At 42.4% G+C, this 26,141-nt stretch overlaps 1 protein-coding gene across 5 annotated transcripts in view; it reads left to right on the top strand.

The window, feature by feature from the left end:
* Nucleotides 1-21,649, top strand: part of ZC3H12C (zinc finger CCCH-type containing 12C) — a 45,821-nt gene extending 24,172 nt beyond the window's left edge. For all 5 annotated transcript variants that reach the window (XM_062615297.1, XM_062615295.1, XM_062615294.1 and 2 more), the window contains exons 3-6: nt 12,948-13,087; nt 14,081-14,315; nt 15,169-15,275; nt 16,040-21,649. In XM_062615297.1, the coding sequence (XP_062471281.1) occupies nt 12,948-13,087; nt 14,081-14,315; nt 15,169-15,275; nt 16,040-17,436 (1,879 nt within the window). In that variant the 3' untranslated portion in view covers nt 17,437-21,649. The remainder of the gene's footprint in view (nt 1-12,947; nt 13,088-14,080; nt 14,316-15,168; nt 15,276-16,039) is intronic.
* The last annotated feature ends 4,492 nt before the right edge of the window (nt 21,650-26,141 follow it).

Below are 26,141 nucleotides of genomic sequence, written 5' to 3'. Positions count from 1 at the left end.
ACATGTGTTAGCCAATGAAGCAAGGATATTACTTCTTTGTAAATCGGTGTTCCTGAGAATTCTTTCTACCTGATGTGTCCTTCCTAATCTTGTTCAATTTGAGCTGCCAAGGAAGTATGTCCAGTTGAACAAACACTATTTTGGTACTAAACCAAGAAGTTATCCAGAGACTGTAAAATGAGTGTATATTGTATTTGACATATAAATCCAAAACAGTTGTGTAAATGTTAGCTAGTTAGCAGAGCTCAGACTTTGTGAGTAGACTTAGGTTCGACTTCTTCCACAAACTGCACTGAACACATTCCAGAAGTAGCTCCAGATCAGTCACCTTTCCTTAATGTTTATTCAGTATTAGCATAAATATTCAGGACCTGCCTTCCTATGCTCAGTTTGCTTTCTTGAGCACCTACATAAAATGAGCAAAATATGAATGCAAGCTATGCATGCTACAGGACCTTTAAACAGATCAGATCTATTAATACAGCAGTCTTTTTGTGTCCAAGAATTAAATTAACATGTCTTCTACCAAATATAATCACAGAATCATTAAGTTTGGAAGGGACCTCTGGAGATCTTCTAGTCCAGTCCCCTGCACAGACCAGTGTCAGTTCAAGGCCATGTCAAATTGGATTTCAGACATCTCCAAGGATGGAGGCTTGACCTATTCTGTAGGCCAATGTTTGAATGCCCTCGCTGTAAGGAAGGTATTTTTTTATGTTTAAACACTATTTCTTGTGTTCCAGTTTGTGCCCATTGTGTTTTGTACTGTCACTGGACACCAGTGAGAAAGTTTCTGTTCTCTTTATTCACTCCATCAGGTGTTCATACAAATGGATAAGATTTCCCTGAGCCTTCCCCTGTCCCTGCTCTCAGCCTCTCCCTGAATGGCAGGTGCTCCAGACCCTTGATTAACTTCATTGTCCTTCACTTGACTCTCTCCAGTATTGTCCATGCCTGTTTTATACTAGGGAGCGCAGAACTCAACCTGGCACTCCAGATGTCTCACCAAGGCTGAGCAGGAGGATGGATCACCTCCCTTGATCTGTTGGCAACACTTCCCTAATCCCTGGAGGCTGTTGGTCTTCTGTGCTGAAAATGCACATTGCTGGCTCATAGTCAGTCCAGTGTTCAGCAGAACCCCAAGGTCCTTCTCTGTAGAGGTGCTTTCTAGTTGGTTTGCCCTCAACCTGTACTGATGTGTGGTGTTAGTCGTTCCTAGGTGCAAGGTTGGTATTTCCTTCTGTTGAACTTCCTGAGGTACCTGCTGGGCTGTTTCTCCGCCCTGCCAGGGTTCCTCTGAATGGCAGAACATCCATCTGGTGTACTACCCTTCCTGGTTACTCATCCTCTGCAATCTTGCTGAGGGTGCAGTCTGTCCCGTTATCTAGCGTTAACGAAGATGTTAAGCAATGCTTGTCCCAGTATTAATCCCTGGGTACACCAGTGCTGGCTTCTACTTGGGCTTTAGGCTCTGATCATAACCCTCTGAGTCCAGCAGGTCAGCCAGATCTCAGTCTGCCTCTCTGTCCCCTTATCTTGCCCTTACTTTGTTAGTTTGGCAGTGAGGATGTTACAAGAGACAGTGTCAAAAGCTTTGTTAAAGCCACAGTAAAAACAGCATCCACTGCTCTCCTAATCCACAGAGCCAGCCATTTCACCATAGAAGGCCATGAGGTTGGTCAGGTGTATTTTTCCTTCATAAATTCATGCTGACTGTTCAAAATCACCTTCACCCAATCTACATAATTTATTAGGAAAGGGCTTCCAGGAGCATTAGCAGGAATCAAAGTGAGTTTGACCAGCCTGTAGTTCCCTGAGTTAATTCTTCCTGCCTTCCTTCAAGATAGAAGGGATATTTACTCTTCTCTAGTCCTTAGAAACACCCCCATTCACCACAACCTGTCTAAGATTAACAAGAGCGGCCGTGCGATGTCACTAGCAGACTCCCTCAACACTCTTGAGTGCACCCCATTAGGGCCCAGCAGCTTGGGAATATCACAGTTCAGTGCTCCGTTGCTGAGGAAGATTCTTGTCCTGTCACCTTTGCCCAGCTTCCTGCACATCAGGGTGGACTAATCTTGGGGTTGGTGGAGGTGATCCTTGAAAATCAACCAGCCCTCCTTTGCCCCTTTTGTCTCCAGGGTCATATCGCATGAGAATCTCCTGAACAAAGTCTGCTCTCCTGAAGTCTGGGGTTGCGATCCCACTTTTTGCCCTGCTCTTTCTTCACAGGATCCTGAATTCCATCAGTCATGGTCACTGCAGCCAAGGCTGCTCCTGACCTTCACACCTCTGACCAGATACTTCCCTGTTTGTAAGTATGAGGCCTAGAAGGTTCCCTTGTTGGGTCCTCAGTCACCCATCTTAAGTTATCAACAGTACATGCCATAAACTTCCTGAATTGCTCATACCTTGCTGTCTTGGCCAGCCTATTGGCAAAGATACTTTAGCTCTGCATTTGGTCAGCTGATTGATGAAGAGGTTTTTGTTGGCTTGGTGAAGTGGATCCCACCTTTTCCTAGAAATCAGTCCTTGATAACGAAAGCCAGTCCCATGTTTGTGAAATACAAGTCCCTGTTGCTGACACCAGCTGTGCAACCAGTTGTTTACCAACAGGATCTAGCCTTTCCCTTTAAAGAAAATAGGTAATAGTAAATAAGCTTTTTAAATACCTTTTTAGGTATTTAGGAAAGATTTCAGCTTTTACATGCAGAGCAATGATGTTCAAAGCAGGGGGGCAGATGCAGAAATTTAACTGCGGTTCAGACAACCTTGTTCAAATTTCTGCCAAATGTCGTGGCTCCTGTTATGAGTTACTAACCTATAAATTGGCAGTCTATTCCTGTCTTTCCTCTTTGCATTTCTAAGCTGTGGCCAGTGAGTTCACTTTGGAGTTGCTAAAGGGAAATGAGCTTGTGTCCTAAGCAAGACTAAATAGTTTCTCAAGAGAGATTCTGGGGAGATGCCTCATATGTTCTCACAGAAATGCATAGACGGTGATCTATATTCTTACTCCTTTGTTGTAATACACATACCTGATACCATTTATTATTATAATTATTCTAGATAAGAACTGCTGTTTTTCCTTTAAAGGATGTGTGTGGGAGGGGAGTAAGTTTTGTGGAGAAGGATGAGGTGACTGGTGTCAAATAATACAACTAGCATGAGACAGCTGTCTTCTGGAAGGATAAAACACTTCATGCTGCCCTGTCTCTCCATTGCATGACTAATCAAGGACCCAGTTTCACAAAGCATCTAATGAGTCATGCAGAGTGACTTAACTTTCCACCTTACCTCTGTCTTGTTGCCACGGATGCTTTCCTACCTGCATCTTATCTAGTAACAGCATGGCTTCAAATTGACTTGATCCAGCTTCCTAATTCAGAAGGGGGCGGGGCAGGGTGGTTTCTATTTTTCTATTAATCCTGTAAATGAAACACAGTGTTTTTGTGGGTGGGAGAACAGCTAGGTGTGACACAAGGGAGGAGGGATGTATCTGATTATGTGACTGGATGTTCATATTTGGTTGCATGATGAGCGGATTTCTGGTGTCCGTGAGGGCAGCACAGAACAAGGCTTGGGCCAGAATAACTTACTCTGGCCAGCTAGAGCTGGCATTTGTGCTGGTCTAGTCTGGTGACTGCTCCTGTTCCAGACAAGCTGCTTTAGCAAATTGTAGTTTAAAAAACAAACCAAAAAAAAAAAACCAAAAAGCAACAGCAACAAAAAGCCTGAAACAACTTTCCCCGATCCAAAAACAAAAAAAAACAACAAACCACACCACCACCACACACACACTCCCTCTCTATTTATCTGCCTTTTGGCAATGCTTAGAAAGCTCTTATATATGCTGAGGTGTCATTGTCTTTCATACCTTAAACTGAAAATGGCTGCTTAGGTGCATCTTATGTATTTCTAGTTTAAAGCGCCAATATTAGCAGAAGAATATGAATTGATTAAAGTGGTTAAACAAAGCAAAAACAGTCTTTCAACTGAATATCAGAAAGGTGGCTTTTGCAGGCTATGACTTGAAGAATTGCCATTTAACTTCTGTGGGATACTTCAGATCCAGTCTTGTTATTTCGTTATTTTAGCTTTCATGGTGTTGACTTAATCCCTTTCCAGAAGAGGAAAGATGTCTACACATTAAGCCTAGTGCACACAAAGCCTTTTGTTAGAATACTCTTACAGATGAGACTTATTTTTCTGTGTATGTAAACTTAAAATCAGAGCTGAACAGCAAATGCCCTAGAGCAGGTGTGGAGCTCTTGATAAGGCACTTCCCACAGCTGAGGGAGGCTGGAATAGGGGGGGTCCCGGGTTTCCATCATGCCGTACCTGTCAGCTTTCTAGAGAGCTGTGTAGCTCTAACCCTGCTTCATTAGGTGGGGTTTATTTGAACATAGATGATGTTGTAATGCAAAATCTTCACTTAGAACCTTAGTTCATATGAGTAAGAAAGGCATTTATTCATTGACATTGAAATGCGCATAGGACCTTTGTTTAGTGTAAGCTGCACAAAATTGATACAACGCAGGTAACACGTTTCAGTCAACAGTAGTTCTGTATCCCAGTGTGTGAGACTTAAGTTACTCTAAATTTTCTCTTTACGTAACTGAGGGAAGCAGAAGATGGTGATCTTTGTCCATCTAGCACCAGCAGATCATCAGCTATATCTATCTTCCAGTGTGTTCTTGGACTTGCTTTTCATGTACAACCAGCTTCCTCAGCTGAGCCTCTGCAGTCTGGAGTAGAGGGGAGAAGGTCCTGTTTCTCTATGAGGCAGCAGAAACAAAGTTTGGAGGTTTTCTTTTTCCCCTTCATTTTAAGACTTCCCTTTACTGCTGAGGCTGAGGCAGATCCTTCTAACGAGAGAAGTACACTGCAGCGTATTTGCACAGTACTTTTACTTTGCTTGTCGTTTTCAAGGAGAAGGTTGAGATGCTGAAAACGGCCTAAAATTTGTTTATTGCTGTGATACTTTGATAGAATCAAAGTTAGGCTTTTGTCACCAAGAAGGAAGGAGTAAGGAGCAGAGGTTTTAGTGCAAAGGCAATAGGAAAACTTTTCACTATTGTATTTATTTGCTTCTGTTCCATATCTGTTAGTTTTCCCTGGCCACCTTGGGTGCCTTTAGACTTCGCTAACAGCAACAAAAACAAGTTTCAAATTTTACATAAATATATATAAAACTTTTCTGAAAACATATGGGCTGCAGTTTGTTGTGCTTACAGAGAGCGCAGCATGAAGATAATGCTGATAAGCAAAATAATTGGATATTTTACTAGCTGTATTGCAATTTTTAGACAACCACTTTCAAAATTATATAGGCAAAAGGACTGAATTATTTTGATCATTTGCTGGGTTTGCAGGTTGAAATCAGTTAATCTTGTTCTGAGCTAATAGATTCTTCTGAAGACTTCACCCTTAGGATTCCCAGGCCATGGGGGTGATACACTTCAGTTTCCTCTTTTGGAAAACCTTGGCCTATATATTTAAATACTGCTTGATGGTACTTCATTGCATAAGGGAAAATGCAGTACGAGATAACCATTGCATACTTAATTTTTACTTGTTTGAGGAAGGTGCTGATTTGGGGAGGTTGGTTTTAAGTTTAATGCACTCCCACTCAAGGCAGGTATCTTAGTCTTTCACAGCTTTCATGCCCAGCCATCCTTTCAGCTATGGATGCTCTGGGTGCTTGATGGCATCAAGCATACACCCAAGCCTCCCAGATGTGACAGAGACCACAGTGGCATTCAACTGCAGGAAGTGTGAGATATCCAAAGGTGCCTAACAAGCATTAAGATACATCTGTTTAGGCAACTGAATCTGGTCCCTGTCTGTTAACCATGAAGCACGTCATTTGGCCATAGTAAAATGTTCGCTGATACCCTGTCTACATAGAAGTTTTTCCACAACTGCAAATTGTGTCAACCAAACGATGGTTTGTCTTATCTATGCCATATGTAGTTTTCATATGGCAGTTTAATTGCTTATGTATTTAACAAACTAACAATTGAGCTGCATTAACTTCTTCTCAGATTGTGTGTTGCTGAGCTCTGTAGACACAATTTATCTTGGTACCTTGATACAGAAATTCATCTTCCTGTGGCACTGGCTGTCTAGTCTCTTAGGTTATTTTGAGGAGTCACTTCAAGTAATAGATAAAAGTATTTTTCCAACAAGTAATGATCATGTGGATAGGAGCTTGTCACTGGCAGCTTTCAGTATAATTTGTCTTTGCCTCTTTTGACCTCTGACTGCTGAGTGCATGACTTCTGCTCAGCCAGACACCTGCGTGTATGTCTGGCTGGCAACCACACTTGCCATACTCCATAGAGTGCCCTGACATTGGAATCCCTACAGACAAAAGATGTTTTGAAAGGTGTTACAACTTCCAGCACTTTTTTTTCCTTCAAAGACTTTGAAGCATTGGTATAATTCATCATGGGCTAATGGAAAAAAAAAACAAAAAACAAAAAAAACAAACCAAAACAACAACCCAGACATTTGGGAACTGTTTTCATTCACTTTGTGTCAGCACCAATATATACATAAGGAACTAATTCAGGACTGATGGGAGGCTGGATTACTGAGAAATACTTTGGGACAAATTATTTCTGTGATTACAAAATTAGAGCTTTAAAAAATGAAAGAATAAAAAAAGGAGATTAGGCTAGTGGCAAAACCACACTGCCAGGCTAATGAGTCACTAATATGATATAGGTTGGAAATTCTTACCTCTATGCTATGGACTGAGCACTGTTTTCCTCCTGTGACATGAGAGAAGAAAATAATTTGCTAACTCTCTAAATTTACCAGGCAGATCTGTGGTTTAGTTTTGTTCTTCTTGCTTTTAATCAGTATGCTTTTACATGGGAGGTACATTGATGTGTACACATTCCAGTTGTGTAAAACCCTGTGTGTAGACCTCATCTCTAATGTTTCTTATCATTAATGTGTGTATTTTCTGTAGCTTTCAAATCTGAGGGTTCCATGTTGATTTGGATATTGCATTAGAGCACACCCTAAGTCTTGCAACTGTTGTTAGTAGTCAGTGTTTAGGAGTGTATATCTCAGCTCTTTTCAAGACAGTCACTTGATAATCTAGTTTGGGGGTTAGGAAGGTAACAGAGAAAATGAACATGTTCTTATCAGATGTATTACCACTTGCTACTAACTCTCCTAGCCTACAAAATGATTGATTTTTGTTCAGGAAGTGTTGGGTTTTGTTTGGTTGTTGGGTTTTTTTTTGGTGTTTTTTTTTTTTTTTGATCCAGAAATAAAACCACAGCTATCAACAGGCCAAATATAAAACTGGTGACAATCATTCATGTGAGGTATGAAAGAGAAGTAGATAAACCTTAAGTAATGTACTTTATCTTCTTTCAACTAAGAGTGGTAGGTAAAACACAGCAAGCAGAACTAAAGCTGTATGCACCAGGACTGCAGCTGTCATCCTGACTGATCTGAGCTTTCACATACTTCTAATAATTAGGAAGAGATTTTTAAAAGAAAGTTTCTTGACAAAAGAAAAACAAAAACAACCCAAACATTTCTCCTCTTTTTTACAACTATTCAGAAGGAAAAAAGGAAAAAAGTCAGAAGCAGCAGCATGATTTCAGTCTTTTCACCGTATGATGTATCATAAAGCTGATGAAACACAGAGATCACAAAAAGGAGAGCATCAGATCTGCGTGACAGCAAAATGGAAGAAAAGAACAAATTCTAATTGCACATCTTCTTCACAAACATTTCTTGGACTTTATATCCACTCAGATACCAGCTTAGACGTGTCTGAAATGGAGTAGAAAAAGAAGATTTATACAAGCTATAAATCCCTTTGCTCAGCAATGCAGAAAAAAAATGTATGGATTGTAACACATTCCCCATGTTTGTTTTCTACAGATTAAATGTACTTGAAGTTTAAGTATATGTAAAACTTATTTTCTGGACGAAAGAATTACAATAGTCTATATTAGGTAAGAGAACTGCCTGATCCTCCCTCCACCTTTAAAAGTGTGGCTTGAATTCCAGCCTGATGGAAAGCAATAAGTAAGAGTGTCCATTTCTTTCAGAGAGGCCTGGATTTCATTCCTGAAATGATTTCTCAGACTTACGGGAAGAAAAATACTGTTTCTAAAATGTGGTCTAACAAAATACTTGTTCGCTGTCAGGAGTGAAAAGTGGTTTTATCCATTTGAAACCCTGGAGATTGTTTAGAGTAATAACAGTACAGTGATTTCACTGGAATTTAGTAGCTGGAACAAGCCCTTCCCAGCTGTTCTAAATGAATTGCAGTATGATTATGGTTGCACATGACCAGCTGATAGCATGAACAGTAACCGCTTGTATCAGGCTTGCAAAGGAGGCTGTATGGCTGCCCATTGAGTACTGAATGCGCACCAAGTGCCCTGATTCTGTGTTGTCTCAGGGAGATGTAGTTAGGCTTGCCATAGCTGGAAATACTGTTAGCTGTTTTTTCTATGTGTATGTGTGTGTGCATTTTAAATTATAGAACCATAGAATGGTTTTGATTGGGAAGGACCATAAAGGTCACCTAGTTCCAACCCACTGCCTTCACCAGGGACACCTTCCACCAGACCAGGCTGCTCCAAGCCCCATCCAACCTGGCCTTAAACACTGCCAGGGATGGGGCAGCCACAACTTCTCTGTGCAACCTGTGCAAGCGCCTCACCACCCTTATAGTGAAGAATTTCTTTCTAATGTCAAATCTAAATCTACCCTGTTTCAGTTTAAAGCCATTCTCCCTTGTCCTGTCCCTACATGCCTTTGTAAAAAGTCCCTCTCCAGATTTCCTGTAGGCTTCCTTTAGGCACTGGAAGCTGCTCTAAGGTCTCCCCAGAGCCTTCGCTTCTCCAAGCTGAATAAGCCCAACTCTCTCAGCCTGTCTCCACTGAAGAGGTGCTCCAAGCCCTCTAATGATACTTGGTCTCCACTGGACTTGCTCCAACAGGTCCATGTCCTTCCTGTGTTTAGGGCCCCAGAGCTGAACACAGTACTGCAGGTGGGGTTTCAGGAGAGCAGAGAGGAAATGGAGAATCTCTCTGCTTCTGGAGAGCACTCCCTAAATCTGCTGGTCACACTCCTTTTGATGCAGCCCAGCACTGCCAGCTCATGCTGAGCTTCTCTTTAACCAGGACCCCCAAATCCTTCTCAAGGTGTGCTCAGTCCATCTATGCCCGTGTGACATTATCTGTATGTGGTTTTATTTTTTGCTTTTAGAAAGCTATGAAATACACAAAGGAGCTACTCTTTCAGGCAACCAAGAACACAAATAATTGGGTAGTATGAAACAATGCCTAATAAAAAAATTGCTACGTGTTTTATTACTACAGTGTCATTATAGTGTAATGGTATATTGGATGAAAACAGAATGTATTATTGCAGAGGCCTATAACCATAGCTAGGCAGGATAGTGATATACATAGATGTCTTGCTCCTTACAGTGTTCCTAGAATAGCTCTGTAGGTACAGAAGATGGACTGAAACTATCCTTGGAGTTCCTTGTGCCAGCCTAAATGTACAAACTTTTGATTATTATATCCAGCAATGGTTATAATATCTTAATATGTTTCCAGGTCCCAACTCAAGCATCAGTATAAGAGGAAGTAGCACAGTTCCTCCTCACTTAAATCCAGATAATGGTAGTGGCCAATTTTGTTTGTTTGTTTTCTTTCCTCTTTTTTGTTTGTTTTTTTATGTTTTGGTTTGGTTTTTGTTGTTTTTTTTTTTTTTTTCCTTTTGTCTGGGGCCTTCAGCACAGCCTCTGCTGAGGATGATGCTTTGTGAGAGGTGTTAGCCATGACTCATTCTCTCTCCACCCGTAGACACAGGTTCATGCCACCTCCTTCACAGGCTTTTGGAATCTGAACATTGTTTTAAATGTTTCCTCACTTTGTCACTTTCTCACTGTGGCACTTCATCCATAGCACAATTACTCAAACTGTATCAAAGAATCAAGGAACACAGAGCAGAGATGTGCTTTAGAAAGCTGGAAATAGGTACTTCGGAATGGTCCTACTGAAAAAAAGCATTTTAAAATAACTTTCTGGTGTTTTTATTTGCCTTAAAACATTTGAGTAGGAGGAACTTTTAGGACCCCTGTGGTTATCCATCGTCATACTGTCCCCTTTACAAATCACTCCTGATGAAGGAGTTGTCTTCTACCTTTCTGGAAAGCACATTGTGGCATACCTGCTATACACATCAAGCTGGCCAACCGAAAGGTAGCGGCTTGCTGCCATGCTTGTGTGTTTCTTCTGCTACACAGAGCTGTGGGGTTGGGAGAGACCTCACGAATTTGCTCGTCTCCTCCTGTGCATGGACAGCCCAGAGGAGCCAGCTGATTTCTTCTACAAAGTGTCCATTGAGGAGATCCCGAAATCCATAGACAGACTGTCCCATTGATCAGATAGAAAGCTTTATGTAATGTACGTCTTCATTGTTCCTTAGTCTAGTTAAAGGACTTTTCTGCCCTTACCTGGTGTAACTGTGGTGGGTTGGCTGCTGCTTCTGCACCAGCAGAACAGGGGAGAAAACAGGAGGAACATGAATAAGAAAACTAATGGGTCAAAACAGCAGCAGGGATATCACTCACCAAGGACTGTTGCATGCCGAGCAGACTCTGCTTGGGGAATTTAATTTATAGCCAGTTAACATAAATATTAAATTACTGATTCAGGTTTTGGGAAGCAAGACAAGACAAACATTAAAATACTTAAGGGGGTGAAAAGCATCTTTTCCCAGGCTCACTGCACTGCAAACATCCTTCCTCACCACTTCTTCATCACAGTCTCACTCCAGACACCTCTCCTGCACCTGTCATAGCTGCAGGTGATGCTCAGTCCCTTCAGAGGGGCACCGAGTGGTGCACAGTTGGGGTTGGGATGTCAGTTTTTCTCTGCTGCTCCTTTCTTGCACTTTTCGTGTTCTCCACAGGCTGCAACTCTCTCTGGGGGTGTACCTGCTCCTCCTCTAGCCTTGGTGTTCCTCATTCCCTTCTCTGTTGTGAACTCAGCTAGAGCTGGGCATACCTGACGTGAGACAGCCCCTCTTCTCACAGAGTCTGCCCTGCAACCTCCTGCTACCAAAACTTTTCCATAGACACCCAATGGTTGATCGGTGTCCTCTATTTTAATTACCGTCTGTATATTGTAGATTGTTTTGTTCCTCCACAGGCTTTTTTTCTCCAGATTAACTAAATGTGCTTCCTTCAGCCTTTACCCATAGGTATCGTTTTACTTCCTTTTGGATTCTTTCCAGTTCATCTGTATCTTTTGTAATATGTCATGCCTGAAACTGGCTGTAGAAGTTGGCTGAGGACTCATCTGCCTTTAGAAAATGACATAATTGTGTCTCTTGCCTTACCTCAGACAGTTATTGTGCAACAGACGCACATCTTTTGTTTTGCTTATGTCTGATCAGATTCTGCTTAACTGCCTCTCCACAGCATTTTTAATACACAGTTAATTTGTCCTTCTGAAGCACAGTACTAAGCAAATTCTTAGTTTTGTTGTGTTGATTTTGGACAGTCTCTCCAGTTTGCCTAATCTGTGCTGCAGAGTGCCTGCCATCCCCTTGGCCTTGCAGACCTTCTCTCTCTTCTATTGTTTGGGTGGGACCTCACAGAGCTCCTGTAGCAGGGATTTGCTGTCTCCTCCCCTGCTAAGCACCCCGGTGCTCAGTACTCACCTGCTGGCATTTCCTAAACACATTGCACTCTTCCATGTTGGTATTTCAGGCCTCCTGTTTTGCCTCATTGAGTCTTCATGGTGCCTGTTATACTGTATAGTTTTCATAGAGTCATAGAATCATAGAATCGTTAGGGTTGGAAAGGACCTTAAGATCATCTAGTTCCAACCCCCCTGCCATTGGCAGGGACACCTCCCACTAAACCACGTCACCCAAGGCTCTGTCCAACCTGGTCTTGAACACTGCCAGGGATGGAGCATTCACAACTTCCCTGGGCAACCCATTCCAGAGCCTTGCCACCCTTACAGTAAAGAATTTCCTCCTTATATCCAATCTAAACTTCCCCTGTTTAAGTTTTAACCCATTACCCCTTGTCTTATCACTACAGTCCCTAATGAAGAGTCCCTCCCCAGCATCCTTACAGGCCCCCTTCAGGTACTGGAAGGCTGCTATGAGGTCTCCATGCAGCCTTCTCTCCTCCAGGCTGAACAGCCCCAACTTTTGCAGCCTGTCTTCATACGGGAGGTGCTCCAGTCCCCTGATCATCCTCGTGGCCCTCCTCTGGACTTGTTCCAACAGTTCCATGTCCTTTTTATGTTGAGGACACCAGAATGCACACAATACTCCAAGTGAGGTCTCACAAGAGCAGAGTAGAGGGGCAGGATCACCTCCTTCGACCTGCTGGTCACGCTCCTTTTGATGCAGACCAGGATACGGTTGGCTTTCTGGGCTGCAAGTGCACACTGAAGTTGGCTCATGTTCATTTTCTCATTGACCAGCACCCCGAAGTCCTTCTCCACAGGGCTGCTCTGAATCTCTTCTCTGCCCAACCTGTAGCTGTGCCTGGGATTGCTCTGACCCAGGTGCCTACACCTTGCACTTGTCATGGTTAAACTTCATAAGGTTGGCATCAGCCCACCTCACAGGCATGTCAAGGTCCCTCTGGATGGCATTCCTTCCCTCCAGTTTTGGTTTGGCTGTGAGGATTTTTAACACTCCCTACTTGTGTTTTTCCTTACTTACTGAATCTGTGTACAGGTGCTAAAAATGTTGGGCAGATTCAGCATCCCGCACCATTTTGCAGGTGAAGGCAGTCTTTGGGGAAGGCTGGGATTGACTCCCAGCTGCCTTTAGAAACCACAGAGCAGCTGTAGGGTGTTCCGTTGTGCTCCATTGGTGGTCATAGAAAAGCAAAATCATACAATAAGTAAGTTTCATATGTGTTTCAGCCATGGGAACAAAGAAGTATTTTCTTGTCGAGGAATCAAATTGGCAGTGGACTGGTTTTTGGAAAGAGGCCACAAGGATGTTACTGTGTTTGTGCCAGCATGGAGGAAAGAACAGTCGAGACCTGATGCTCTTATCACAGGTAAGCTCTGTTCCACCTTAGTATTCTGAGTCCATCTTTCAGAGCTGCTTGTGATCTCCAGATTCCACACAAAGAAGGAGAAAATGCATTCAGATTGGTGGTTGACAGACTGTGTAGGATAAGAAGGAGCCACATAAAATCTTAAATATGCTTATTTAGCAGGATTAGAGAGAAAACTCTTTGGATTTGATAAGACCTTATATATAAATGTGTAAACCATTCCAGGAAAGATACATTCTGAAGTATTACTGGAGGTAAAAAAGAAAAAAAGAAAAAAACTCAAAACATTTATTTGCTGCTCGTTATGAGATGATATCGGAGCTCTTTTTGGGGGGGCTGTTAGTATTTGTGAAGAGCCAGAGTGCTTGTACAGAATGCAGACTTTTTTAGTCTGTGTGGGTATTAGCAGTGACACCTTCTCAGGAGTGCGCGTCTCTGTGTGGGCAGAGTAATTCCATTAACTTGAGGTATTGGAATTATTTCAAAAGATATTTCTTGCAGGGTACCACAAAGAGAAGGAAGAGGTCTGTCTTTACCAAGGAGCTCAGTAACAGGAAATCCTTGGCTGTACTTGGGTGTAGCCCTCCTATTTGCTGAAACATTCCTTAGTGTTTAAAAGCACCCCTTCAGTGAGAGAAGTTTTTCACAGGTGTTTTGATAAATCGTGTTTCTTTTGAACCACAGCAGCATGAACAAGGTCCTCTGTGTTAGTCTTAGAGAAATGGTGTGGAACAGGAGGTTTTCATTTCTTTGCGGGCTTTTTTGAAAGTATTGCCAGTTGACTGCAGACTGTAACTTCACATACCATATACCAGATATCATCTGCTGAAATATAGCCACTTAAGACATAGAATATAGAATCAAGTAAGTTGGAAGAGACTTTTAAGATCATATGTAGTCCTAAGTGCGTGGATTGTCTTCCTCAAATCTGATGTCTGTGGTGATTAAACAAACCTATTTTTCTTTTCAACTTTCAATTCTTATTTCTTGTAGATCAAGAAATCTTGCGTAAATTAGAAAAGGAGAAGATTCTTGTGTTCACACCATCCCGCCGAGTGCAAGGGAGAAGGGTGGTATGCTATGATGACCGATTTATAGTGAAGTTGGCCTTTGAGTCAGATGGCATCATTGTTTCCAATGATAACTACAGGGATCTAGCTAATGAAAAGCCTGAATGGAAGAAGTTCATAGATGAACGCTTGCTGATGTATTCATTTGTTAATGACAAGTAAGTCATTCTATCTTTATGTGCCCCTACAGTAACTGAGGAAAGGACAATGCAAAGACTTGTATGACTCCCCTGTGTTACACCCAAATAATTAGGTACATGTAGGAAAACAGGAGAAATAGTAGATCACAGATTGGATCTTCTGATGAAAAGTACTCAAACTTTGGTTTTTGATTTGGCTTTTTTATAGCAGTACATTTGTTTATGCTATTTTTTTCCTCTTTTGGTGTATGCCAATGTATATTTAATGCATGCTATGGTATAATATTCCAGTTCTTTTGATACACTGAGCCAGTGTTTCTGAGTGCTTGTGATTAGACTCCTAAATCCTAGAAAACTCCATGTTGGAATGACCTTCAGGAGGTCTTTATTTCAGCTGTCTGCTTAGATACATCTATGGTGTCTTCCTACCCTGGCATACAGGTCAACTGCAGTTACCACTGCACTGTCTGAAGCAGACACTTGGATTTGAGTGCTTAGGTGCTGGAGCAAGAGTCATGGACAGTCAGCAGTTTTGCAGAGTTGGTTGTGGGGTTTCAACTCTGTATTGCTGCCCTTACTTTGATTTAGGAATGGGTTGTGTGCAGCCCTGCTTTTTTGATGCAGAGCAATCAGCTGAGCTAGACTAAAGGTGTCTGAAGCAGACTAGGGGTGCCTGTTTCCGTAACTCACCTCTCAGGTAGTACCTGCAGCAGAAAAGTGGCATTTCAAAACACCTCTCAAAATACCCAGACTTAAAAATGTCAGCATGGCATGTTATGGTGTAGGACATAGTCATGAAGTTCTTGATCATTGCATGAGGAATATGAAAAGGCTTATTTGCTTCCACAATACTTTTTGTTTTGCTTTATAGATTTATGCCTCCTGATGATCCTCTTGGCCGCCATGGGCCAAGTCTGGACAATTTTCTTAGGAAGAAGCCTATTGTACCAGAACATAAGAAGCAACCATGTCCCTATGGTAATTTGATTTAATTTGTCAGTTTTGTGCCCTGCCAGGACTGTGGGCAAGGTCCTGCTTTATGTTAACACTGCCAAAAATAAAAGCTTTTCAACAGAGGTTTTTACACTGTTGTTTTAGCCTAGTTGAAATGGTTGGAACGCTGAGCTGATGGTGTGAAGGGAGGTGATTTATTTTCATGTGCTAGTTAAGAGAACATTTCTCTCTGCTAGTTGAACTAACAGAGCAAATTTATTAATCATTTGTAGGAATAGATCCAAAACAGCACCTAAATTCTGCAGGCTCAAGAAAGCCCTTTTGTAATGTGATTTGGTCATAAGACATGGAATTTTCTTCCAGAAAACTGACTGATCTGTCTGAAGTTTGGCTGCTGAGCATCCCTACAGGCACACCACCATTTTGACTGATCTGAGACCTGCTGGTCTTACGACTCTTGGGATTTTCCTGTTAAGTTTTCTGCCTGTATATCTCCTTGGCCCAATACAGCAGGTGTGTACAGGCAGACTTACAGTGTCATGTTCAGCTCACAATGTGTCTGGTTGTGTTGGCCTGCATTCTCAGAGCATTAGTTGCAGCACGCTGCCATTGCCTCTTTTTCTCAAATACAAAGAGAAGATTTTCGATCTCACCCTGTGTTACACAAAGCCATTTGCAAGATCTTTCAGTCATCAGTAAAACTGTAAATTAGGGACATTTCTTCTGTTTGATTATTAACAGATTTTGGTTGATTATGGTTTTTTGTCTGTTTATGTTTGTATTAATAGGGAAGAAATGTACCTATGGACACAAATGCAAATACTATCATCCAGAAAGAGGAAATCAGCCTCAGCGATCTGTAGCTGATGAACTTCGTGCCATGTCTAGAAGCACAGCTGCCAAAACTACGAGTGAGGGAGGACTGGTAAAAAGCAATAGTGTTCCCTGTAGCACTAAAAATGATGGCACTTCTGAGCTGAAACGTGCTGCTCCAAAGAGGCAATCAGATCCTAGTATAAGGACTCAAGTCTATCAAGACTTGGAGGAAAAGCTTCCCACCAAAAACAAGTTGGAAACCAGGTCTGTACCTTCTTTAGTTAGCATACCAAGTTCCTCTGCTGCAAAACCCCAAAGTACTGCACCTTTAACTAATGGCCTTCCATCCGGAGTTCACTTCCCACCTCAGGATCAAAGACCACAGGGACAGTATTCTACAGTGATGATGGCAACCAAAAATCACGGAACACCAATGCCTTATGACCAGTATCCAAAATGTGAGTCTCCTGTGGATGTAGGTTATTACTCTATGCTGAGTGCATATTCAAATCTAAGTATATCTGGTCCACGTAGTCCTGAGAGGCGCTTCTCCTTGGACACAGATTATAGGATTAGCTCTGTAGCTTCTGACTGCAGCAGTGAAGGGAGCATTAGCTGTGGCAGTAGTGATTCCTACATGGGTTACAGCGATCGCTCTTACATGAGTTCTCCTGACCCACAGCTGGAGGAGAACTTGAAGTGCCAACATATGCACCCCCATGGCCGCCTTAACACTCAGCCTTTCCTGCAGAGCTACCATGAGCCTCTTGCACGAGTGCAAAACTATAGTCATGAAGAACCAAAGCATCACCACAAACCTCCAGTTCCGTACATGGCTGTGCATCTGCAGCATCCAACAGTTGGTGCTCGTTCTAGTTGTCCCAATGACTACTCTGCATCTCAGAGTTCATCACACACAAAGACCATGCATCTGGGGAGAGCCCTTGTGTCCACGAGAATAGACAGCATTTCAGACTCACGTTTATATGATAATTCTCCATTAAGACACAGAAAGCCTTATTCTGGCCAAGATGGGCTTGGAAGCTGGGATAGGCAGAGTTATGGGATGGATGCATATGGCTACCGCCAGACCTACTCCTTGTCAGGTAACCCCACACAGCCGTGTTATGAGCAGTTTGCCTTCCAAAGTTTACCTGAACAGCAGGACCAGACCTGGCGTGTACCTTACTGTGGAATCCCTCAAGACCCTCCAAGGCACCAAGACACACGGGAGAAGGTTTACATTAACCTCTGCAACATCTTCCCCCCTGATCTTGTGAGGATCGTTATGAAGAAGAACCCTCATGTGACGGACGCTCAGCAGCTCGCTGCAGCCATCTTAATGGAAAAATCTCAGCTAGGTTATTGAGAGATGATACATCTTTGTGGTGTCTAGTAGTTTTCAGCTCAGCTCTAATGCTGAGGGAGGTTTGCTACAATAGCATTTGGGATCTCCTTCTCAGCAAGGAGGTTATATAGTAATCCGTTTATGTGAAATACTGTATCATGGAGTCTGTATGTATAGCCCCATGCATTGGAAGTACCAGATATGTTTCGTGTTCTAGTTTGAAATTTTTTAAATGGCTATTTTCACATCTGGAAAATGTTCCAGTTTAAATTAATATATATGTATGTATAAAAATAATCTGTGGTCTCTGGTTATAATCTTTGGTGCATCAGGGGTTTATATGCAGCACTTTCTATCCTTGTTACATGTTGTTGGGATTTTTGTTTTCATTTTTAACTTGCTGAATGTTTGTCCTTGGTCTGTGTGGTATTAAAACAACCTGCAGAAAGGGTTTTGCTACTTCTGGCAGGCAATTTTCAAGCCAAGTTTTTGAACTTTTTACAACACCATAAGTATCTATGTTTGTTTGTTTGTTTGTTTTTGTGAGCTTTTTTATGCTATAATTATTTATAGGAAACAAAGATTTGCAACAGCACTGACTTTGTTTTTTTAAACAAATAATTGGGTTACCAGTTAACAGTGAAATGGGTAAGAATATATTGGTAATTTACAGTATGGCACTTTCATTGCTTGCTTTGTTTTCTTTAAATAGTTACATGTTTTGTTGATGCAGTCTATTAGTAAGATCAGGTGCAATCAGAGGAGGAAAAAAAAATGGTTGGTGGGTTTTTTTGTTTACTATTTATGGATAAGGTGAAAGCCTTATTGCCTGATTTTCAAAGCTGCTGGGAATTTGCAGCCCCCTTTGAACCTGCCAGAAGCTGCAAATGCTCAGAACCTCCCCGAAACCAGCCTCCCCTGTTTCCGTTCCTGTGTGTTGTTACCAATCTCTATGTATTTCTGGTGAGGAGAAGGCGCCCTGAAATCATAAGATCCCATTTAGTAGTTTTATGTGGGTTTTTCTTTGTGTTGCTGCACAAGTGTACTGGATAAAATACGCTTTTCATAAAATATTTACCTGTTTTTAAATGAATTTAATTATCTCAATGCAAGTTTTATATTTAAGATACTGTTCGATTTTTCTTGCTATTTATCGAGGCTGGACTGAAAAGGTTTTGTGTGTTGAGGATATGCAACATTTATTAACTGCACTATGGTATGATATTGTAGCTCAGAATAATAACTTAAACTGCTTGTTTTCCGTTCTGTTTCAGTGGGGAGGGGAGGATTGTGGGGAGAGAAGATGCTGTATGTGTTCTTGAAGTTAGTTTTCGGCCTGTTGGATCACGTAGGCCTGATTCTTGCCACAAATATTGTAGTTTTAGAAACAGACAAACTGAGTCTGTTTTAGTATTAGTAAGGGATATTTCTGGTTTTAAGTCATGGGTTTTACTAGCACCTCGTAAGCTTTTTTAGAGATATACAATAGAAATAGATTTTGCAATTGATGTCAGATGTACTTACGTGACATTGTCAGTTGCCGAGAGTTTTAGGTTTCCATCCGTTGTAATGATGTTCAGTGTTAAAAAACCAAATCACTAGTTTACACTATTACTGCTGATAATTTTGGTGTACTTGCTGGAATTTAAAGTAAGGCCCTGAAGAACCAGAAAGTACCTTTGAATGTTGATACAAATTGTATCTTTTTAACTGAGAACTATTTTGATTTGTAGATTTAGTAGAAACACAAATGTATAACTATAACTAGTCTTTTGGGCAACATTTTATCCCTTATTTAAAAAATAGAGATTTCAGACATAGGATAGACGTAGGAAAGTGACAGTAGATATTTATTTAGGTGTTTGTTGCAATTTCACATATCAAAAAGAAAAACAAGAAACTATTGGCATCTTCTTCCTTCTAAAATCTTTGTAGTGGGAACTCAACTAAAATAAAGGTAAAATGCTGCCTAAAAATGATGTCCAAGCACCTTTGAATACGAAGACGTTTTCACTACTTGTGCGACACCATGTGTTGCAGCAAGTAGGTTTTAGGTATACAGTAAATGCTTCTAAAGGGCATTGTGCTTATAGACATATCCAATAATCTGAACCATGTTCAGCAAACCAATTCAGGACGTAGTGCTCTTGCAGCTTCCACTGCTGATGCTCTGCGGGATCTGCCACTGCCTGTCCCTGCAGCGATACTGGAGGGGCTCTGTGCCATCTGTCGTGCGTTGTCTGGTTGGGGAGAGGACCTTGTCACCTCTGCCAACGGTTTTTCCCTGGATTTGGTTGGTTGCCGCCGGTAGAGCATGTTTTAATGTGGAGATCGATGCAGTGCTGATGCTGAGGTTTGGACTGGGAAATGGGTCTCATCTTAGTTGTACACTAAGATTGTTTTAAATTGAATTACACTACGTACTACACCATAGTGTAGGTGCAGCTGTTTTAATAATGCAGTTGTTATATTTGTGGTTTTAATGGGTTTCTACATTTATTTTTTATGTAGGAATTTACTTCTGCTGAAAGTTGAATTCCTTTAAGCATGAGCAGAAACATTGTGTGTGTAACAAACAGAGGCATTTTGTCTTTTTCCCTACCACGTGAGCATCAGAATGCTTCCTACCATGTACATGTAGCAGTACATCTAGAGTACTGGATGCGCAGGCTTAGCCACGTTGTTAAAATGGTGCAAGGAGACATGTGGGACTGTGTGCTGCAGCGCCCAGTCCCGGGTTGTCAGTACTGATTGTGTACATTAAATGCAGTATCGAATCCCTGAAAGTGTGTTGATTGCTGGACAATTCTTGTCATAGGTTCTGTGTTTTGTACTCAAGCACTGAAAACGCTTTAAAAGTATAAGAACAGGAGTAATTTGGTGGTTTTAACGTTGTGCAATGATGTGCTAGTTCCCCTTAGACTCTCTTTTGTTGGGTAGAGCATATTTACTGTGGACAAAACACTGGCCTTGGTATTTCCTTTGGTTTTGCTGTGATAATGGTGAAATGAGGAGCTGCATGTGAACTCCTCCACAATGAAGAAATCGGCTTATATATTTAACAACCTTTAGAGAGGACACCAGTAATAAATACAAATACAAAGATACTGGCAGAATACTACATTTGTCAATGTAATTGTGTTGATGCGAATTGAACTGTAACATCCCGTGTTACTTAAACAGTACAGGTAGTGCAGTGGTACAGCCTTTGCCACAGCTGAGTGCTAGAATTGCAGAGGAGGATTAAGTACCTCAGAATTAGGCCTGTCCCACCTTCTTAAAGAGGGCAACACTTTCCCTTGCCTTCAGTACTTGAGAGTTGTTTTGATACTTAGCAGAAACTCTGTATTTTTAGATGCAGTCCTGAGCTGTTACAGGTACATCAGCAGTGGCGTATAGTTTCACAGTATTTTGAATGCACATTTACATCTGCCCACAATTGTTTTGTATACAACAGTGCATTGCCAGTATTTAAGAGTTTTTAGGTATGTCCCTTGAAGATGTAACTTGGGGCTCAGTGTGCCAGGCTGTGACAGTATTAATCACTTGTCTTTTTTTTTAAACAGACAAATACGAGTGTGCATATAGATACACACGCTCACATATACTTGGCAAGTGGGTTTAAGACTACTGCTAATAGTCAGATGTAAGATCCTATCTTTTCAGGTGTCCTGTTTTCTGTGGTATGTCTGAATTGTAGCTTGGTCCTCCACTGCAGAAGAGCTCTGGAGAGAGCCACAAGCCTGATGTGTTTGTGTGACACCACAAAAAGAAGGGATGCCGGTCAGGTGAAGCCCTTGAGAGGGACTCCCACAGCCTTGGAGTGCGTGGACTGTTACCGAGCTGTTGGTGATCTTCTCTGTGAACATCATAGCTAACGGTGAATGCTTTTCCAACCCCATCACAGCTTTGGGTGTAAACCAGAATACCTCACTCGGAGCAGAGGGCTGGGCACGACTGCCCTGGCAGGGTGAACACCTCGGGTGAGACATACCACAGCATCCTGCCACAGGAAGAGACTACCAAAACATCTGTCAGCTCTATCGGCTGATGGTCTGACCAAGGTATTTTTGATGTGTAAAGCTTGAAACAGGAGACACAATGCTTTCATACTCTCTGGAGCATTTAGAAAAATGCCCAAATGACTTTTCACTGCTACTGAGAATTTAAAATACTGTGCAATTAAAGAGTCCGTTTGTTTAAATAAAAATAATGGAGAAGTTATTTATTTTGATTTACAGTGACTCTTGCTAATTTATTCCTTGCGTTACGAGGCTGTGGTGGAGTGCTGGTTTGGGTTGGGATTTTTTTTTTTTGCCTTTTTTTTAATCATAGGAACTAAGACTGCTGTGAAGAAAAAACAATAGATTTAAACTTAAAGCTCAATTGCCTTGTTTTGGTTTTTATAAAAGGGCTGAGGTTTTATAAATGTCAAATTGTGCATTTTATATGCTTTGTGAATTTCAGAGAAGTGCAGTTTAAGAATTTTGTTCAGATTAAATATGCATGTGCATCCTGTTTAGACAAACCATGTAACTAGCCTTAAAATCATCTGTGTTAAATGATTGTTCCAGCTAACCTTTTGCTAGGTAACACGTAAGATGTTCAGACTTCATCTTGACATATTCTAGAATGCATTTCATACATCTTACGGTTTCATCAGAAACTGGTGATCTCATCACCTAATCACACAGGACACGTCTGTTTGCATGTGAACCATCCTCCTTTATGTTGGGTTTTTCTTACAGTGCTTTACAAAGTAATACACGGATACATGTGAGCTATGTGGTAGGTAGATCTTTATACAGGCACTATCAAATACTGTGTGCTGCTCTGAAGTACAAACATGCTTTAAATAGTTTCCCAGCTTCCATTTTCAGGTCATAAAGGGTTGTCGTGGCTTGTGCTTGAAGTGTTTATTACTCTGTCTACACTTTAACATAAATGACTGCAATAGTTCTCATCCCCTCTCTTAGACTTCATAGCCACTGCAGGGCCCAGGCTCCTGCACACTTACCCGTCTGCCTGGGTCCAGCACACTCACATCAGCCAGTTCAGTGGTGCAAGGGAAGCCCTCAGTAAAGCTGGCCTGTGTGTAAGTGCAGGAGGGCTGGGCCTTGAGGAGCACATCTGGAGCCCATCTGGGGAGCTGCCTGCTCCCAGAAGGAGGTGAGATCTCACTGGTGCTGACAGGTTGTTCAGCCAGGATTGCACTCTGTGGTCCTTAGAACACTTATGAACCAAAACTATGCAGATGTTTAAGCACATCCATCCTCAGTGTTTCAAAGGTGGAAAATCTACTCTTCACCTTGCAAACCAAAACCTCTTGGCCTTTTGTAGAACCTTTTTTCCCGTGGTCTCAGATGAAGTCTAGTTTACCACGTTAGGTTGGCTGGTTAGTTGCTTTTTATTTATCTGAATGACATTCTTAATGAAACTGATAGTTAGAAACTGTTTTACCAGCATAGTACATCCTGCAAGGAAACAGAAATGCAGCTACAGCGGCAATAATAGTGTTTTGTAGAACCTTTTCCCCTCCTTTTCTCTGTACTTGTGTTGAGTAGGTGAGATTTTGATACTGTCCTCAAGTCCGCTCCAGCAAAAACATCAGTTAATGTTTGCACTAGCTTGATAAAGCAATTGTCAAACTGGCTCTTCCTTCCTGCACTGGTTGGTCTGTGTTTTTTCTGTGATGTGACTATTCACATCTTAAAACCACCTTCTAAACCATACAGAAAAACATGTACACGGATTCTGCTTTTAGAGAAAACAAAATAAAGATTCATTTTCCTCACTGATGGGCTGGTTTTATTTCATAGAGAGGAATAAATAGATCTCGATAGCAGTTAGCAGTGAATTACAGACAGCTTTTTGTTCCTGCCTGCACAATAGAACTGCTTTGAGTAAATTTAAACAGTTTCAAACATAGAAATGATTATAGATTATCAGTTCATTTTTAATGTAGTAAATCCTATTTAATAGTCACTTCCCCCTGATGTTGCTTACTGAGAAAACTGGGGTTAAGTAGCCACATGAGTCAGTTAGTAGCAGAATTTGGATTTACATGTTTTGCCAGTGGAATCATAGGATGTTTTTGGTTGGAAAATATTGCAAAGCTCATCTAGTCCAGCCCCCTGCCACGGGCAGGAACACCTTCCACTAGAGCAGGTTGCTCAAGGCCCTGTCCAGCCTGGCCTTGAACACTGCGACGGATGGGGCAGGGGTGGACCTGTCTGCTTTCAAGTACTGCTACACATTTATTTATCTTTCATTGTGTAGCCTACCTCTGAATTTTGTGAGGTGAATGGAATTTAGAGCAGAATAGAATAGTTACCCAATGAATGTGAAGATACTGCAGTTTTCTCATCTGTGATGAAATGACTATTCAAACTGCACAGAGCTGTTGAATTGCGGTTTTGCCAAACTGCATTGCCCGGCTAGGGCCACACCAACTGTGCTGGGACCCCTTCTCCTCCCTCTCCAGCCCTACATGCAGGTGCAGGACCAGCCTGCCAGCTGTGCAGTGAAGGGTGAAGTCAGGTAATAAAACTGCAGGCAGAATGAGCAACCCCAAACCCCGTAGTGTTGCCCTGGTTATTTGCTTAATGTAAGTGTTTTGCATAGCTCTGACATGTGCTGCTTTACTGTGCCCACCCTGAGTCTATCCTTATGACTGTGCTGCCTTTCAGGGCAAATGCAGGCACTGGAGCAAGGTGTGACGGTCCCTCCCCAGCAGCCGGGTGGGAATATGACAATCCCTGGGGATGCCGCTCTTGGAGCTCATCATGGTGTGCACGACCCATGACTGATCACATCAGCAGCGCAGTGGAGGAGTGATGGGAAGCTGTATGCAGTGCATGAGGTGGGAAGCCCTGGCTCACAGGGTAAGGTGGTCGCATCCCAGAACCACCAGTGCTGCCTGCACCACCGCTGACATGTTGCTTGGCTCTAGGTGGTGGCTCCTTTGCAGGCTCTGGTGTGAAGCTGCTTGCACTCCAACAAACGGGCACCTCTGCTGCACTTCTGTCAGGAGCCAGGCTGGGCTATTGCTGGCCCAGGTGCTCCTATCACCTTCAGCTTTGCTGAGCCCTCGCGCTCGCAGCATGGACATACCTCATGTTCTGAAGTGCTGTTTGTTTTGTTGCAGCTACTTCTCAGTGAATCACTGCTTGGAGCTTGAGCAAAGAGCGTCCGTATAAACAGAGGGACGGCTCAGGATGCGTGATCACGTCTCCAGCAGGAAAAGATGGATGCTGAGGTGAGGTTTCCTTGGCTGCTGACAGCACAGTGCTGCCAGTTTTGTTCACCAGCTGGTTAAAGTCTCTCTGTAAAGCCCTGGCTTTTTGTCTCCATATAACTGATTCAGAAATCTTCTATTTGCAGTAGATGAGGATATTAAATAGCATCCTCTGCACACTTTGCACTTTTAAAAATAGGATCACATTATTCACCTGGCAGCAAAACGCAGTTTTGGAGGGCAGAGGCTCCATCCCCCAAAGCATAAGTAGAGGATGGTCTCATCTATGGTCTCGGAACTGTGAATGACTTCTGCTGTGTTTACCAGGCTGAGCAGAGCTGTCTGAAGACACTGAAGACCGCACATGCATGTCCACAAGGGACCTGACCTGCAGCCCCCACCCAGACAAGTTAAGTAGAAAAGAGGTTGCTTTTCCTGCAAGTTGCTGTTCTTTTAAAGGCATTGATTGGGTCAGGAGAGGAGAAAACCACATTTCATCCATTTCAGATGTGCACTGCAGGCAGGAGATACACTGCTGACACAGTGCTGCTTCCCTTTTTTTTCCCTTTGCAGTTGCACTGGCCAAGAGCAGCAGGTAGGGATGGTGGAAATTAAATGCCACTATTAATTTACATGAGCTAGTGATGCATAAGAGAGAGGAATGTGGGGAATAAGGCACTGGTGCTGGGTGTTCACCAGCAGGTTCCTTACGTCAGCCAGGCTCGGCTTACAGCGATCCCAGCTGTGCCCTGGAACTGGAGCTGTGGTGGTGGTTTGGGTGAGCCAACACTCCACACCTTGGAAAGGAGCCTCAGAAGGGGAAAACTGCATTGGGGCCATGCCAGGGGTGCTTGGGAGGCAAGGGGGGGGGGAGAATGTGGTTTTTATCCACATATACAAGGCTTCCAGGCATGCACAAACCTGGATTTAATTTATATTTTGCCAATTTCAGAATAAGAAATGCTCTTTTATTGCTGGGGAGGGGGAAAAAAAAAACAAAAAAAAAACAACCAACAACAAAAAATAAACAACCCCCCAAAAATCCAAACCAGACAAACCACCACCACCAAAACCCAAACCAAAACAAACCTGAATTGAGTAGTAAAATCCTCATCTCTGGCAGTGTGTTTCATAGAATCACAGAATGCTTTGTGTTGGGAAGGACCTTAAAGCTCATCCAGTTCCAACCCCCTGCCATGGATGGGGCAGACACAACTCCTCTGGGCAACCTGTGCCTGAGCCTTACCACCCTCATGAGGAAGAACTTCTTCCTCATGTCTAATCTAATCTAAATCTCCCCTCTGTCAGTTTAAAGCCATTGTCCCTTGTCCTGTCACTACAGGCCCTTGTTTCCCTCCCTGATCCTGCACCGCAGCCCCCTTGCACACCATGGCAGCACCTCTTGCTGCTCCAGCAGCAGCCGGTGACTCTGGCGTGAGTTGACGCTTGCAGCTGACTGCAAGCACCAACCACGGTGCCCCTCGGCACT

The sequence above is a fragment of the Pezoporus occidentalis genome, unplaced genomic scaffold, assembly GCF_034315485.1.
Source record: "Pezoporus occidentalis ecotype Australia unplaced genomic scaffold, CSIRO_AGI_Poc_V1 ctg18, whole genome shotgun sequence".
In the NCBI taxonomy this organism is placed as follows: domain Eukaryota; kingdom Metazoa; phylum Chordata; class Aves; order Psittaciformes; family Psittacidae; genus Pezoporus; species Pezoporus occidentalis.
Note: the sequence above shows the minus strand (reverse complement) of the source record. Positions and strands in the feature narration are given on the sequence as shown.